The sequence below is a fragment of the Sus scrofa genome, chromosome 9 (assembly GCF_054392235.1).
Source record: "Sus scrofa isolate SSC_HxYL_T2T_F1_AM1 chromosome 9, Sscrofa_HxYL_maternal_Yorkshire_Landrace_v2.0, whole genome shotgun sequence".
NCBI classification, from domain to species: domain Eukaryota; kingdom Metazoa; phylum Chordata; class Mammalia; order Artiodactyla; family Suidae; genus Sus; species Sus scrofa.
Window position 1 is genome coordinate 89,321,854 of NC_139391.1, and position 17,266 is coordinate 89,339,119.

At 36.0% G+C, this 17,266-nt stretch overlaps 1 protein-coding gene across 7 annotated transcripts in view; it reads right to left on the reverse strand.

The window, feature by feature from the left end:
* Nucleotides 1-17,266, reverse strand: part of AGMO (alkylglycerol monooxygenase) — a 668,498-nt gene that overhangs the window by 426,566 nt on the left and 224,666 nt on the right. Inside the window, exon 13 of one of the 7 annotated variants that reach the window (XM_084977163.1) lies at nucleotides 14,319-14,351. The exons of the other annotated variants lie outside the window; for them this stretch is intronic. Coding sequence (XP_084833289.1) covers nucleotides 14,319-14,351 — 33 coding nt within the window. The remainder of the gene's footprint in view (nucleotides 1-14,318; nucleotides 14,352-17,266) is intronic. 7 annotated transcript variants of the gene reach the window in all.

Here is a 17,266-nt window from a genome sequence, read left to right on the forward strand (position 1 = left end):
GTTTGCAACTTTCCAGAGAATAGAATTTTGGCATTTGTACTCTTCATGTAAATTATTTCAATTGATTTTGATCAATCCTGAAAGTTCATGATGTTTTGTACTTGTAATTCTGCTGAGGCAATGAACCAAATCCCATGTTGTGATATGAAACCATTGTACAGGAAAATGAGCCTCTTAACTTAAGAGAAAATCCAGTTACCTGCATAGAATGCAGGTTGCAACTCAGCTCTGTTGCTCTCAACTTAACCATGTATGGAAGAAATGCTTTTTGACTTCTCTACAAAGGTCACCTAAATGATATTTTCTGTTTTAGTAGAAAGAACACTAAAAATGAAAAATGCTTGAGGTTAGGGTTCAGAGGAAAGGGAGAAATCACTGTTGGGGGAGAAAAAAACATCTTGGGATAGGAAGACTGTGTCAGCTACCAAAAAGAGTATTTAAACCTGGATACCAGAAAGAACAGGAAGGAGCAAGTGTGGGAATGACCAGATTGAGCCTAAGGCATCTTCCTGGAGCTTCACTTGCTCATAAGCAAAGTTCATTCGTTCAGCACTTACACTATGTCAGCCACTGAGTTAAGGAGGTTGCATATCCATTAATGCAACTTAGGAGTTTAATTTAAAAAGACTAGAAGAGACAATTAGCACAGTGATATAGGAAATATAAATTAAATATTTTAAATTGTATTTTTATTTAGCCTCTGAAACACTACATGAACATTATCTATGTTTGGGATATATATATATATATAGGAAGTTTAAGAGGGAGAAAGGACAGGCTACCATGAGACAATGATAAGCTGATTTCTTAAGCTATTAAAAATTCAGCCAAATGAAGAAAAGGGTTGTCACTGAAGATCAAGGAAAGGAGATATTCCCCACATGAGTAGCCTGTGCTCAGTCTAGAGTAAACTATGAAAAATGTAAACCTTCAGAAAGGAAGATAACAGTACAACTGAAAGAAAAATCTGATGTTGGAGAAGCTAATCAAAAAGGATCTTATTATACCATGCCTGATGCCCAGAAGCAGTCATCGAGGGCTTTAGACAGGCAAAGGAAGCTCATTATATTTGTATTCCAAAGTAGTCAATCAATCTTCCATTTAAAATTAGGTTTTAGAGTGATTTTTGAAAGGTTAAGTCATACCACATGGATTCCTCATACTAGTCAACAAGTCTTGATGAGCTCTGGTCCCACGTTAATTCTTTGATGCACCTTTTTCTCTCTCCTTTCATCAGTCCTTTCCAGTCACATGGCTCTTCTCCATCTTTCTTGAACACACCAATCCTTCTCCTAAAACAGGGCTTAGAATCATCCTCTCCCTCTGCCTGGATTCTAAAATAACAGTATAATTTGCCTCTGTACCTCCTTTAGGTGTTCACTCAAATCTTGCCCAGAACACATATATCCCTTGAAATTCTTCCTTCCCAGTTCCCTCTTCACTTCCCTTGTTTTGTTATTCCTCATATCTGACTTATCACTATGTAACACACTATATATATCTCATTCACCAATTTCTACAGTCTCTCTACCAAAACCTAGAGAGGGCTCTGATCAAAATGTAGAGAGAGCCCTCCCTGAGGGCTTTGATTTTTGCTTGTTTGTTTTTTCTTCTTTTTCTGCCCTGTTGCATGTGGAGTTCACAGGCCAGGGACAAGATCTGAACCATGGCCAGATCCCTAACCCACTGTGCTGGGTGGGGGATTGAACCTGAGTCCTAGCACTGCCGAGAGGCTGCTGTCCAGTTGCACCACAGCAGGAACTCATTGATTTTTGCTTGTATTGTTTTTGGTATATCTTTAGAACCTAAGAAAATTCCTGGCACATAGTTAGGCCCACTAAGTATTTCTTTCAATAAATTAAATCACTGCTGATAAAAGTAAGTTATTAAAATTTTCAGAAATATAAGAAGACAGGTAATGAGGATCTCCAGTTAAAGTTTGATAACACAGTGGGAGAAAATGTGAATGACTAATTGGAAGCTCCTAAAAAGTGTGACAAGACACTGACTATCCTCAAGTACCCTGGAGGTGGGTAAACAAAGAATATTTGTTTGATGGAAAAATATTTGTTTCTGAAATGAAAATGATAGAACAACTCAAATATACCTTCAATTTCAAAAAGGAATAACCTAGCAACTAGCAGGTACCATTTTTGTATAGTTATCATTTTGTACAGTTATCACTATAGTTGTCACGATATCTGTGATAGATATTGATATTGATATCTGTATTAGGTATGTTTCCTTCATTATCATATGTAATCCTCTCAAACCTGACATGCCTGTTTCCTCATTTACAGAAAAGGAAACAGAGTAGTCATGGGATTGGGAATGGTAGCTTTGGATTCAAACCCACCTCTGGGCATTTGGATGCTATTTGCTGGAGGAGCATAAGGGAGTTTCATTTCCATGAATGCCTTCTCCTTATTGAGTTTGGTAGAGAGTGAAGATGCAGCTCACTTTAGTTAATGTAGTATTAACCCTGTGCTTTATGTCAGAGGACTAAAAATAAAAGATATATATCTTATGCTCAAGTGGTCCATGGACTGGTGGAGGGGGAAATGTCACTAAGGTATAGAATTGCCTACCACCCCTTATTTTAAATTTAATGACAAGACATTATAGGGCAATTTCTTAACTGATTTTGAGACTTTTTTTTTCTTTTTAGGGCCATATCTGTGATGTATGGAAGTTCCCAGTTAGGGGTCACATAGGAGCTGTAGCTGAGGCCTATGCCACAGCCACAGCAATGCTGGATCCAAGCCAGATGTGCAACCTGTGCCACAGCTAGTGGTAACACTGGATCCTTAACCCACTGAACGAAGCCAGGGATTGAACCTGCATCCTCACAGACACTATATCAGGTTCTTAACCCACTAAGCCACAATGGGAACTCCAAGACTATTAATTTTTAAACACCACATTATTTTCATTGTAATCACCAATGATAAACTAGATTATTTCAGAGTGTTATAAAACAAAAACATCTGTCTGCCAACCTATTTACAAATAGCCTAAGAAAATACAATCCTAGGCTCACAGTTAAATTGCATGCACTTCACTTAAAACCATTGATAAGGAGTTCCCGTCATGGCTCAGGGGTTAACAAACCAAACTAGAATACATGAGGATGCAGGTTCAATTCCTGACATCACTCAGTGGGTTAAGATTCCAGTGTTGCTGTGAGCTGTGGTGTAGGTCGCAGATGCAGCTCAGATCTGGCGTTGCTGTGGCTGTGGCATAGGTTGGTGGATGTAGCTCTGATTCAACCCCTGGCCTGGGAACCTCCATATGTCGCAGGTGCAACCCTAAAAAGCAAAAAAATAAATAAATAAACAAAAACAAAAACAGATTGATAAAAGTTAACTCTAACTTGATAAAAGGAGTAATTGTTCTGATTTCAGAAAGAGATTTTTGGTATATGTTGAATTTCAACCCTAACTAGCCCTCATCTAGACCTTCCTGCTCTAATTTCAATATCAAAAAGGACTGATGATTTAGTAATATAAACTGTATGTATGAAATATAATTTTTTTTCTCTTTATAGGGCTGCACCCATGGCATATGGAGTTATCCAGCCTAAAGGTCTAATCAGAGCTGTAGCCACCGCCTATGCCACAGTCACAGCAACTCAGGATCTGAGCCACGTCTGCAACCTACACCACAGCTCACAGAAATGCTGGATCCTTAACCCATTGGTTGAGGCCAGGAATCAAATCTGCAACCTCATGTCTCCTAGTTGGATTTGTCTCCACTACACCATGATGGGAACTCTGTGATATAATATTTCGACAATCATTTATGTTGTAATTTCTAGGACTGAGTTCAAGAAAATTTTGAGCTTTTCTGACTAAGTATTCCCTTTATTTCAAATTCTGACATTTGAACTATTTGAATTTTTATAGTAGCATTTGCTTCTGTTTGTGCTTACTGGCTACATACATTTTTTTCAGGGCAAAACGCATGCTTATATACTTTACTTGCTTATAAAAACAATGTATTTTCATTGTTTTTTTGTTGTTGCTGCTGTTGTTTTACATCCACATCCATGGCATACAGAAGTTCCTAGGCTAAGGATCAACTAGGAGCTACAGATACAGCCTACACCACAGTCACAGTCACACCCTATGCTGTAGCTTGTAGAAATGCTGGTACCTTAACCCACTGAGCAAGGCCAGAGATCTAATCTACATCCTCACAGACACTATGTCAGGTTCTTAACACTCTGAGCCACCACAGAAATTCCTGTTTTCATTGTTAATAGCATGGATTTTAAAGGCAAACATTCTTGTGTGTATTTCTGGGCTTGCTAATTATGGGACCTTGGGCAATACACTTAATTAACCCTCCTTTAAGCCTCAACTTATTTACCTCCCAAATGGAGGTATAGGAATCAACCTGCAAAATGACCCCAATGATCAATCCTTCTGGTGTTCACATTGTTAAAGAAGATCATCCCACAGTGAATCAGGATTGGTCCTTTGTGACCCATAGGATATGGTGAAGTGATATTGTGTGACTTCTATATTAGGTCATAAAGGGCATTACAGCTTCCCCTAACCTCTTACACTATTCACTCTAGGCAAGCCAGAAGCCATGTTTTAAAGACCATTAAGCAGGCAAGAGAGGTTGATACAAGGAGAAACTGAAGTTACCAAGTTCATGACCAGTTTAATCTTTCGAGCTTTGGAAGTGAGACCTCCAGTCTTAGCCAAGCCTGGGGATGACTTCAACCCCAGCCAATATATGACTGCTAGTACAAGAGAGAGAAGAAGATCAAACAAGGAATGCTCAGCTAAGCCTTTGCTGAATTCCTGGCTAACAGGAGCCACCAGAATAGAAAATATTGTTAAGCCACTAAGGTTTAGGATAGCTTGTTATGTTATACAGCCAAAATAACTATAAAGTGAGTAATGTATCTGATGGAAATGTTACAGGAATAAAACAAGGAAATGTAAACAAAGGGGTTAATATAGTGACTAGCACGCAGTATGTGTTTTAAAAGATTGTGGTAGGTATTTTTAAAATTGTGTGTGGAGAGGAGGTTGGGGCTTAAACCCAGAAAAAAAAAAAGGATAGAAAGATCTGTTTCAGGAGCTTCTGTGCTATCATATAGATGTTTGCAACATGCAGCCACAACTAAGTGTTCATTAAAACATACTGTCTCTTGTTAGGCTAGATTGTATTTCTCAGCCTTCTCTTAAATTAAGAATGGCCATGTGACAAAGTCCTGCCAATGAAAGAGGAGTGGAGGTTATGCGCTGTTTCCACCATAGCCCAAAGCCCTCTAAGGGACACTCTTCTCCTCTCCTTCCATTCTTCCTTCAGAATGGAGAGGGAGATGACATTACAAGATGGAAAGAGCCTAGGTTCCTAAAAGATCACATAGAAGACTATGCATCATCAAAAACAATCTTAGTATTTTGATGACTAAAAAATTAACTTCAATTATGGTAAGCCACTGATACTTGGAGTTCATCTACTGCAGTAGCTAGTGTAATGTTAATTAATATACATCTTCACTGGACACTGTTAACTTCCCGTCAGGACTCCTCTCTCTGTTATTGAGAGTTTACTCCATGCCTGGTTGTGGATTTTCATAAGAACTCAACAATTTATAAAGAACTGAATGGATTTTAAGTGTTAAAATTACCACTGAGACTAAAATCTGTCTCATTAGGAACTTTTGTTAAATGAAAATTTTAAAATGAACACATAGGCAAAACATTTTCTGACATATACCTTATGAATATTTTCTCAGGTCAGTCTCCCAAAACAATAGGAATAAAAGAAAAATAAACCCATGGGACCTCATCAAACTGAAAAGCTTTTGCACAGCAAAGGAAACCAATAAGAAAACACAAAGACAACTTACAGAATGGGAGAAAATACTTTCAAATGAGGCAACAGACAAGGGCTTAATCTCTAGAATATACAAGCAACTTATACAACCCAACAGCAAAAAAGCCAACAAACCAATGGAAAAATGGGCAAAAGACCTGAAGAGGCATTTCTCCAAGGAAGACATACAGATGGCCAACAAGCATGAAAAAAATGCTCCACATCCCTGATTATTAGAGAAATGAAAATCAAAACTTCCATGAGATACCACCTCACACCCGTCAGAATGGCCATCATTCATAAGTCCACAAATAACAAGTGCTGGAGAGGACGTGGAGAAAAGGAAACCCTCCTGCACTGTTGGTGGGAATGTAAGCTGGTACAACCACTATGGAGAACAGTATGGAGGTACCTTAGAAATCTATACATAGAACTACCATATGACCCAGAAATCCCACTCTTGGGCGTATATCCAGACAAAATTTTCCTTAAAAAAAAGACACGTGCTTCCACATGTTCATTGCAGCTCTATTCACAATAGCCAAGACATGGAAACAACCCAGATGTCCATTAACAGAAGACTGGATTAGGAAGATGTGGTATATATACACAATGGAATACTACTCAGCCATAAAAAGAACAAAGTAACGCCACTTGTAGCAACATGGAAGGAACTAAAGACTCTCATATGGAGTGAAGTAAGTCAGAAAGAGAAAGACAAATACCATATGGTATAACTCATATCTGGAATCTAATATAGGGCACAAACGAACCTTTCCACAGAAAAGAAAATCATGGACTTGGAGAATAGATTTGTGGTTGCCAAGGGGAAGAAGGAGGGAGTAGGAGGGATTGGGAGCTTGGGGTTAACAGATGCAAACTATTGCTTTTGGAATGGATTAACAATGAGACCATGCTGTATAGCACTGAGAACTATATCCAGATACTTACAATGCAGCACAACAATGGGAGAAAAAATTTATGTATACATGTATGTGTAACTGGGTTCCCATGCTGTATAGTGGGGAAAAAAATGTGTTGGGGGAAATAACAATAAAAAATAAATTAAAAAAATAATAAAATGAACACATCTTTAGGCACTGGATTCAGTACAGTTCATTTTCACTTTTTTTCTAATGTATTCTCATTATATCCTCTTTCTGATATTTTACATCATTTTCTCTTTCACTTGCCACTGCAGCTTCAGCTTCTGGCCCATTCAAACCTGGTGTTCTGATTTTTCCACTCACTAATTATATGACTTTGAGCAAGTAAAAATAAAAAACCAAGGCCATTTGCAATTCTTTGCAATTCTAAGAATAGTTAATGTGAAATGAGATAAAGTAAATGAAGCCAGGGACCCAAGAGAGTACCTAATACTTAATAGGGGCTAAATAGATAATTACTATTATTTAAAATGAAAATTATTTACCAAAATTATTTATAGTATATTCAATACCAACATCAAAATACATTTTACTTTTTTGAAACATAATGGTATTTAAAACTATATTTTCACATCTTGATTCTCTGACAGGTATCACAGAATTATATCAGTATCTCATATGACAGTATAAATTGCATAATGTCTTCTCAGCATGTGAAAGTTAAATAGATCAGTCTGTCTTTTTGCATCCTTGGATCCTTTCTGGCAGTAGAAACTCTTGACTCATAAACATACAACCATAAAATTGAACTCAAATCTATTTCACCATATTATTGGGTACTAATGTGATGATACAGCTGACAAAATTTAACAAGCTTGCTGATATTTATTTCAGAGCACCACTTTGTAGCATGAAATGGATACTCATCCTAGCAGGTGTCAAGACTCTACAACAATACACTTTCAAAGTTAAATGCAAATTACACACTGAAATTCTATAGAAAAAACAACCCTACTCCTTTCCCACCAAAAAGACTTCTTGTGCAATATTCTCTATTGAGAGTGTACTTAATTGATACAGTAAATGAACTGGGGGAAAAAAATCCTTCTGACTTAAAGAAACATCAAAGTCCATTTCATAAATGAGAAATAAAATGTGACCTCCTTTCAACAAAACAAACACCTTGATGATGATTCTTTACCACATTAATGAGGAATTTAGAGTCTATATACTCTCTTTGAACTGGTAGTAAGTTTCAATGTGTTTAGCATGTTGATGTTAAATGTGGCCCTGACAAGTGCTAATGTATCCCCTTTGGGTTACTTGATACTCTCTATTGAGATGCACTATTGAATTGAAAAGAAGAAAAAAAAAGTTACTGCCATAGGTTCAAATACTGACTTGTAAAGAAAATGACTACAGAAAACAATCTATATTTAAAATACTTGGAAAAATGTTGATTATGCAAATTATTCCACACTACTCTAGACATTACAATCAATAGTTTAAAATATTATTGCAATACATATTAGGAAAATGGTAAAACTAATAGTAAAATGGAAATTAATGGTCATTTTTCTTTGCAGAATTTCCAAATTCCAGCTGTATTTATTCCTTAAATATCTCTTCCTTCAGTGATCTCAATATGTCAGCATTTACTATAGACTCAGTATTTTAAATTTTCTGTAGAAGTAATTGTAAACCACAAGTAAGCCCAAATATTTGTGAAGGAAGCAAGTGAACAGGGAAGGAATTAATTTTCCATAGCATGAAGATTTCTGAGAGCAGCAATGCTCCAAATGATGTAAAAGAAAGTTTTACAAGCACCTTTATTTTCTTATTTTTTTTACATGTAAAGAACTATAAATAAATGACTTTGAAAGTGGCCAAGGAAAGGAGGTAAGGAGGAAGAAAAATTCATAAAGCAAACCTAAAACTTTGAACATCACCTCAAATTGATTTAGTAGAATGTAAAATTTCAAATCATTCTGAAATGTCTGACAATGAAAACAAACTCACTAAAAAGCATTATTTATTGTCATTGACTAGTTTAAGGAATATGTATGTGCTAGCTTGTATATTTACAATTACATTGATTTGCTTTCTAATTGTAACATCTTTGGGATATTTCAGGAAAAAAAAAAAAAAACCTTATTCTATTCTCCTTTTGTGACATGAGAGTGACTGAAAAGTAGGTGATTAGAAAATAACAATCTGTTGTAATTCAACCTCGCTCTCCCCTGAGGCAGTGGGTTATTCCTACATCATAATATCTGTTAGTTAATACCAAAGGCTTTACCCAACTTCAAAGCATAGATATTAAAGGCTCACTTTCCACTACAAGCAGGTGTATTTTTATTAGCTTTCTCTTTCAAAATTGCTATGACTTCACTTGCGGATATCCCGCCAACAGCCATTATTGAAAGCCTTATTATAATTGCTCAGTTACATGCAATGTCTGAAGCACAAAACCAATGTCACTTGCAGCCCTCCAACAATTGACTGAAACCAAGTGTTACATCATTAAAGCTGAATTACGACACACCCATGGTGTGTTTTCCATGTGTGCTATTTTCAACAATAGTAGAGAAAAACCTAGCCATAAATTCACAGATCCCCAATTTGTTCGAATTCATGAACGATAAGAGTTATCCTAGAGCTTTTTCTGGCTCTATTTTAGTCAGAAATGTCATGCACCAAAATTAAATGTCTGTTTGGATTTTATTGGAGGTGGAAATGCTAGCTTTATGTTGTAAATTTAAACAACCTGCCACAAAGGGAGATTCACATTTGTGTCACTTGGGAAGGCATATTCTTCTCTAATTGCTTAGAGTAACACAAATAAACTAATGTAAAGTGTTCAGTTTCTCAACTGATTCTGTGTAGAATAAATCAGATGAAGTGATGATGGCATACGGGCTTTGAGTGGGTTCAGACTGGATTTCTTTTCTTTGATAGAGCTGGATGTAGAATCAATGTTTTCAGTTACTGTTAAAAGTTTTCTAGAAATTCATAAAGATTCAGTAATTCATTAGTGCTGATAAAAATAATTATTTGCAGGATACCCATATTACTTTTTTTTTTTCTAATTAGGTTCAACTCATTCCATTATTTGGTGATCTAAGTGGAAATATTTCTTCTGTCCTAGTAGTACGCAAAGCTATTATAATTACTTTTTAGAAAGGTCGACGACTTTTTTATTCAGCCTCAGTGATTTTATGGTGCCTAGATTCCACCGGAAAATATTTAGTCACTCGCTCACTTGGATAGAAATCCATCACCTGGAATAGAAATCATGGTTAACGTGCCAGCATCTTTGTGCAGACAGGCCTGAAAATATATACTAGGCAAGGCCACTGCCAAATGACTTGTGTCTGGCCAGGACTACCTTTCAAATGTTCTCTGCATACCAGTTACTGTTAAGATTTATTGTAGCATGTGTAGATAAATATACTTGAGCTTTCATACCCATAACTTAGATAATACAGTAGCAATCTACACTCTGCATATTACCTGTCTTCAGTTTGTGGTTTCAGTAGTCACTCACAATATTCAGATTTCTCACCTAAACATAACAGTAGTCTTCATGTTACTTTAAATAAATCACATTAAACAAAATGAATTTCATATACATATATATCACTAATCCAGAGAAAAATTAGTTTAGCTTTTTAAATGAATCACTATCATGAGAAAACACATCATAAGAAGCAGATCTACACTAAAATACATGAGAGAACTGAAGCCCTATAAAAATGTACACTAATCTTAAAGCTACATGCTTTGCCAGGTGAAAACAACTATGCTTGTACTCATTATTTAAATCCTTGCATTCATGTGAAAAGTAAATAACCTCTAAACACACATAAACACAAATACATACACATCAAAAATTTTTACGGGCCATCACTTCTACCACATTCAATTCACATCACAAATTACTACAGCAAAAGAAATCCATCACACCCACTGAAAGAACAACAACAAAACAAACCCCAAAAATCTATGTTCTCACCACAAATATATGTCCACCCAGTTCTTTCCTTTATTTAGAAAAATCTCAGTGCCAACTGAATCAAAGCAACCATACTATTTGGGGTTTATTTGTTTTCTTTAAATTTGGCGGACACTGTTCTTTCCTATAAAATTGGTTGACTCAATATGGAAAAAAATATCCACCATTAACTTTCAACACACCCACTTGTTATTCTTCATTTTGAATCCCAAAATTAATCTTACTGATTCATGTTTAAGGATTGCTGTTGAATAAAAAACATGAAGTTATGGGTTCTGAGTTAATGATTTAGGGGAAATTTGTCATTTAAATGTGTGCCATTGAATATAATAATCACATTTTTTAGATTCTATGATCTGGGCTGTTATACTCATCTTCAAGTATTTGGACTTTGACGACTTTGTATGTTTTGACACACACTAAGTCAAAGAGAAACTATGTTACTTCCAATTTAGACAAATCTACTAAGTTCTAGGTTGTAGTATTTGCATGATTAAAAAAGCTTTTATTAAGTAATTGTCTTATCAAGCCCTACATATATTTCAGCACATCAAGATTGCCTAGATTGTATTTACATTTAGACTATAATTTTCCCAAACCACATAAACAAAATCGTTTGACACCTGGTCGTTTAGAGTTCATGAACTTCAACATTTGAAAACACGTGCAGGATTGTCAAACATTCCAGTGCCCTCCCTGGGGGCACCCAAACATATGTAACTATGTATATCACAATGTCAAATGCTATCACATTTCCTTAAAAGAAAGTAACTGGGTCCTTTTATTGAGGCAGCAAAATGTCCCAATCTGAGTCTGTGAGATAAGGAGCAAGGGCTTTGAGGGAAGGAACAGCTTAATAGCAACTACAGCCTTTCTACAGTTGGAGTCAAGATACCAACTCTTTCTACATTTTCTTTCATTCAAAATTCATAAATAGTTCCAAATATTAATGCCATAAGTACACAAGACAGAATACTTTAAGCCCAAAAATCACATTTCAATAATAAAACATATTTTATCATTCTATAATTTACATTCTCAAACATTCCGGGGTATGGGGGGCAAAATAAGAAGGGGAGATAGGTAATGAGAGAAGCACTTACCCATAAAAGGGGTGTGTTCCCTCACTTAGCATAGCTAAAGGGGACGTGATGACACCCACTCACTGCTCATCTCTACCTTGTCAGAGATCTTCCAAACGGAGAAAAGGACTTATAGAAAGGGGCAGATGGGAAGGCCGATTAAATTCACCCTTACCTGCACAATATGCAGCATCTCCCCCAGAGAAAAGCTCTTTATAGTTCTGCCAGGGGACATGGGAGGGTCAAGTGCAACCCACCTGTTCACCCTGTACATCTTAAAGCTTGCTAGCAACATATCCAGAAACTGCAGCCGCCATCACTGCAGCACTTCGGGGATAAAATCTTTTTAGCAGCCTTCGTCCACCTGTCTCTGAGTGCAGTGACCGTCTGAGTTCTGCCAGCTGTTTCTTGCATTTACCAGATTGCTAGCCCTTTTGACCGTGGACAGATAAATTAAGGCACCTGGCTTCCACCTTCCCAACTTTGAATAGCAAGGCAACGCTACTCTCAAGTGAATTCTTAGCTCCAGAATTAACTGAAGAAGGCGATTAAAGGCTCCCAGGCAGACATAATAGAGGATCTGAGGTTTTAATTAAGCAGTGACTTAGGATGGCTAGAAGATATATTATGAAAAATTTACCCCCGCTAGAGAGAACTGTTCTCTAAGTACTTTAGAAATACATGTATATCAAGAGGGACTTTGTTTTTGTTTTTACCTTCTAGAGACATTCTGATACACTGATTTCATCTTTTTTCCCATGTGACACTATTTTTCATTGTTTTATGGAGGTGAAATTCACATAACATAAAATTAATCTAACGTGTACAATTCAAAGGCATTTAGTGCAGCGTAGTGTTGCTACCACCTCTGTCAAGTTCCAAAACATTTTCATCACTCCAAAAAAGTTAAATTTTCACATATTTATTTGATAGGCAAATAGCTAAAAGTTATAAGAATTTATTTTTAACTGTAGATAAAAAAACAATTTTACTTTAATCATTCAAATTATTGTTACACAAACTATTTTGCCGCTGAATCTCTGCTTTCAGATTTGGTAGCGGTGAAGCGCTGACCTTGTTTAGATTCCCTACTTTGAAGGTTAATATCTGGTGGAGATGTGCTTTTCAAACTCTTGCACGTGTGCATATCTCCCTAGGCCTCTTCCCTCAATGCAGTCTCTACATAGGAACCAGAACACCTACCACTCCTACACATTCTAAAAAGTAAACCAACTTTAAACATATTTTGAGGATTATAAATTAATGGACAAATGAAGGGATGAATGAAAGCATATTTCAAAAAAAGAGTAGATTTCATGAACATCAGCATTGAATCATTAATTAAAAATGGAGCACACTGAATGAAACATCTTCACTCAATTACATTGCCTCTAATTACTTAACATTTGTTAGATCTCGAAGTACTTTAACACAGATCAATCTTTGGTATAGAAGAAGGGTGAATCTCAGATGCTTCATAAGGAACTGGAGGTCTGGTAATAATATGAGTAATGAAATTGTTTTATATTAGCATTTTTTCTGTGGTTAGAACAATGTAAGAAACCAACTTTGTCTCTCCAAACTCATCAGTTCCCATGGATACTGGGAATATGGGAGACACTTATCCATTGAATTCCCATGGATAAGTGTCTCCCAAATTTACATCTCCAATTTAGACAACTCCTGTTGTTTCCAAACTTGTATTTCCCTCTTAGACACTGAATAGGCCATTAGATACAAGTCTGAAATTTAATGGAGAATTTTATGTTTCAAGGGTACATAAAATTCTGTGTCAATAGCATTGTAGAAAGCATTTAATCCATGAGAATAGGGTAGATTGCCTGGGGTTGATAGTAGATGATACAGAGGGAAAGTAAGAAGATTGAGCCTGAGGCATTATGAAAAATGATGTTCAGAAGAAAAAAATAATCAGTTCTATTAGCTGAAAAGGAGTGGCTAGTAAGGCTGGAATAAAACTCACAAAAATGCATTGCTGTGGGAACCAGAAGGAATAGGAAGGAGAGAAAGGTCAAGGTTGTTGCTCCAAAATTAAACAGAGGTAAATTCATGAATGTCTTCCAAATCCTTTCCCACTTAAGGAGAGTTTACTTGTCTTTAAAATCCAGTGTTAATGACTTCACTGCTAAACTGCCCCCACCGTCCATCATCCCCCACCTCTGCCATTAGTTAGACCAAGCTTCATATCAGGTCCTCCAAGGTTTTGAGCAGTTTCATCAATAAAAGTGCTCTGAATGGGAATATTTTTAGGATGTTAAGAGATTTGGGCTTGCCTTCTTGATTAGCCTTTTAAAAAATAACTTATTCCATTAATGTATGTATTTAGAAAGGAATTGTGATATATGTTAATAATCTTATCAACATGGTCATTGTTATTCTTTGTAAGACAGAATAAATAAAATGCTATGTGAAATATTAGTATAATAGCAAACATACAGACAGAAAAGAGGTTTGAATTCTCCCCTTATAACTTACAATTCTATGACCATGGAGTCTCAATTTCGTCATCTGAAAAATGTGGATAACAACACATACTAAAAGATGCTGTGAGTAAATGAAATGCATATATAGAATGGAGGAGACAGTTGATAAATATCAGTGGCCTTTGTTTTAATAGATGTTTTGCTTTTCTGGAGTCTGACATGCAACCTAATAATAATTACATAAATGGAAATCTTTATGACTTTTTTATCTTCTTACAGAAATTATTAAAACCTAAATTACATTTGATATTCAGTTACATTCTAAGGGACCCCTTGCAACAGTATATTAGTGTATTGGTATATAGTATATTTCACAAATCTCCACTGTAAAATGATCAATTCTATGTATCAATAATATATTAATAACTATTAATAACTACAATTACTTTGGTGGTAGACTATATCAATGCCTTTTCCTCTTAATATATTCAACAGAAAAATTGCCTTTCTGTCAAGGAGAATCTGTTCTACTTCTTCATTCACCCTTATTTCATCCTTAATTAAGGTTTTAATATTAGATTATAAGAAATATAGGCAACATTGTATCAAATATTTGACTCATTTCCTATCCTAACACCAGCAGACCTCTAAGTGATATGAAATATAAGGCAAATTTTGAATGATTTTGAATGAAAGGGGTCACAGAAAATACTAAATGAATCTTTAGTAGGTCCAGGTTCACTTTTTGGCATTTATGATATCTTTGTCCTTCAGTGCTTATTACTTTCAAGGGAAAAAATATAAATCAAGGAATCAAATTACAAAAGTAACACCAAAACTCTATCATACACACAATTCCTTACCAACTCCCTTGTTTCATCTCACTGCTATTTTATCAGTATGTTTGAAAATGACATGAGCTTCACAGTTTGCACTTACATTTTGCTGTAATATTACCCACAAAACCTCAGCAAAACTTGTGTATGATATTACTGTTTGCCTTTCAAAAATAGTTCTGAATCATAAAAAGGGGAAGAGAAAGACCCATTTATTACTTAGTACTGAAATAGTAGACAACATTTTTCCCTTTAGTATCCTGTCTTAAACACGGTTTAAAATTTGAAATTTGGGAGTTCCTGTTGTGGCTCAGAGGAAAAAACCTGATTAGGATACATGCAGATGCTGGTTCAATTCCTAATCTCTCTCAGTGGGTTAAGGATCCAGCGTTGCAGAGAGCTGTGGTATAGGTCGCAGATGTGGCTGGGTCCTGCGTTCTTGTGGCTATGCCGTAAGCTGGCAGTTGTAGCTCTGATTGGACCCCTAGCCTGGGAAATAAAATATGCCACAGGTGCAGCCTTAAAAAGCAAAATGAAAAAAAAAAATTTTACTCACTTATGCACTTATGGGAAATAAGATTGAGAAAATAATTTTTCCTTTACTATGCATAACATTCACTGGAGGATGCTGGCTATCATTTTCTTCTTATAGATTTGAGAATTTAAGAAAAGAAACAAAGTGGCAGTCACTCAGGTTGATAAAAGCAAAAACTAAAATTCCAAATTTAAGAGAAAATCAAGAATTTCTTGATTCTCCATTTAGAAAATGACATATTTTTGGTCACTGATATATGTCAAACACCTACTGTAATACATGACACATAGTAGGAACTCAACAATATTTACTGAATAAATAAACACATAAATATGTAGAATTACAAATACTGGTGTCCTAATTTCCTTAAGGAGTTTCAGTTTTTTTCCACAAAACTAAAGCAACATTAACCAGGTTTGGGGCACTGCTAATATTATAATAAATTAATGGTTTCAGACTTAGAATTAATCTGCATAGCAAAACTATATTACTCTTTGAAACTAGGAATGTGGATGTAGGGTCACCTGAATTGTATGATGCTTTTCCACTGGTTGAAGAAATCTTTAAACTCAAATACAGCCTCTCTCTTATTCGCAATGTGTTTCCTGTTGCCTACAAATTCCTTCTTTACAAAACCATTTCAGTGATTATATTAAAATGTGAATCTAAGCAAATGGCCTCTATGCTTAAAACTCTTCAATGGGAGTTCCTGTTATGGCTCAGTGGTTGACAAACTTGACTAGCATCCATGAGGATGTGGGTTCAATCCCTGGCCTTGCTCAGTGGGTTAAGGATCTGGCATTGCCTACACCTTTGGTGTAGGTCTCAGATGCATCTTCAATCCTGCATTGCTATGGCTCTGGCATAGGTCAGCGGCTACAGCTCTGATTGGACCCTTAGCCTAGGAACCTCTATATGCAGTGTGCAAGGCCCTAAAGAGAAAAAAAACAAAACGAAAAAACAAACAACAAAAAACCAAACTTTTCAATGGCATTGGTGATAATACTCCAAGGATAAACCCCCAAACTCGTATGTACTCCCTATACATCTTTTTCTACTCTTGACTTTTTCATTTTTCTACTATTGATCCTTGCCTTCTTCTACCCTCGCTTAACAGTAATGCTGTAAAGAATGACTGTCAATTCCCCAACGTGGCAAGCCTTTTTCTCACCAAATGGCCTTGGCCCAAGTTGCTTGGCTGTAGTTGATGTGACCTCCATCAAAATTCTTCAGTAGGTAAACCACCACTCATGCTCAAGATAAACATCATCACCATGAGAATCTTATCACATACTGCAACTGAATTATTTATGTTTTTCATTTTGTTCTCAGACCATGCTGTCTATAACTTTAAAGTAGTGTTCATCAAACTCTACCGGAATTACTCGTTTATTTGATTATCTCCACATACTTCAAGACTGAGATAATGTCCCATTTGCCATTTTCCTCCAGTATCTGTTTCAGTACTAGGTACTGGTGACATTGTTTTCATCAGCAGCAACAACAGCTGCCAGTTGTTAAATATCCACCTTGCAGCAAAATTACGGTAAGTGCTTGAAATACAATACTTCATTTAACTCTTGTAACAATTCTATTATTACCCAGGGAAAACATGAAAACTTACTGACA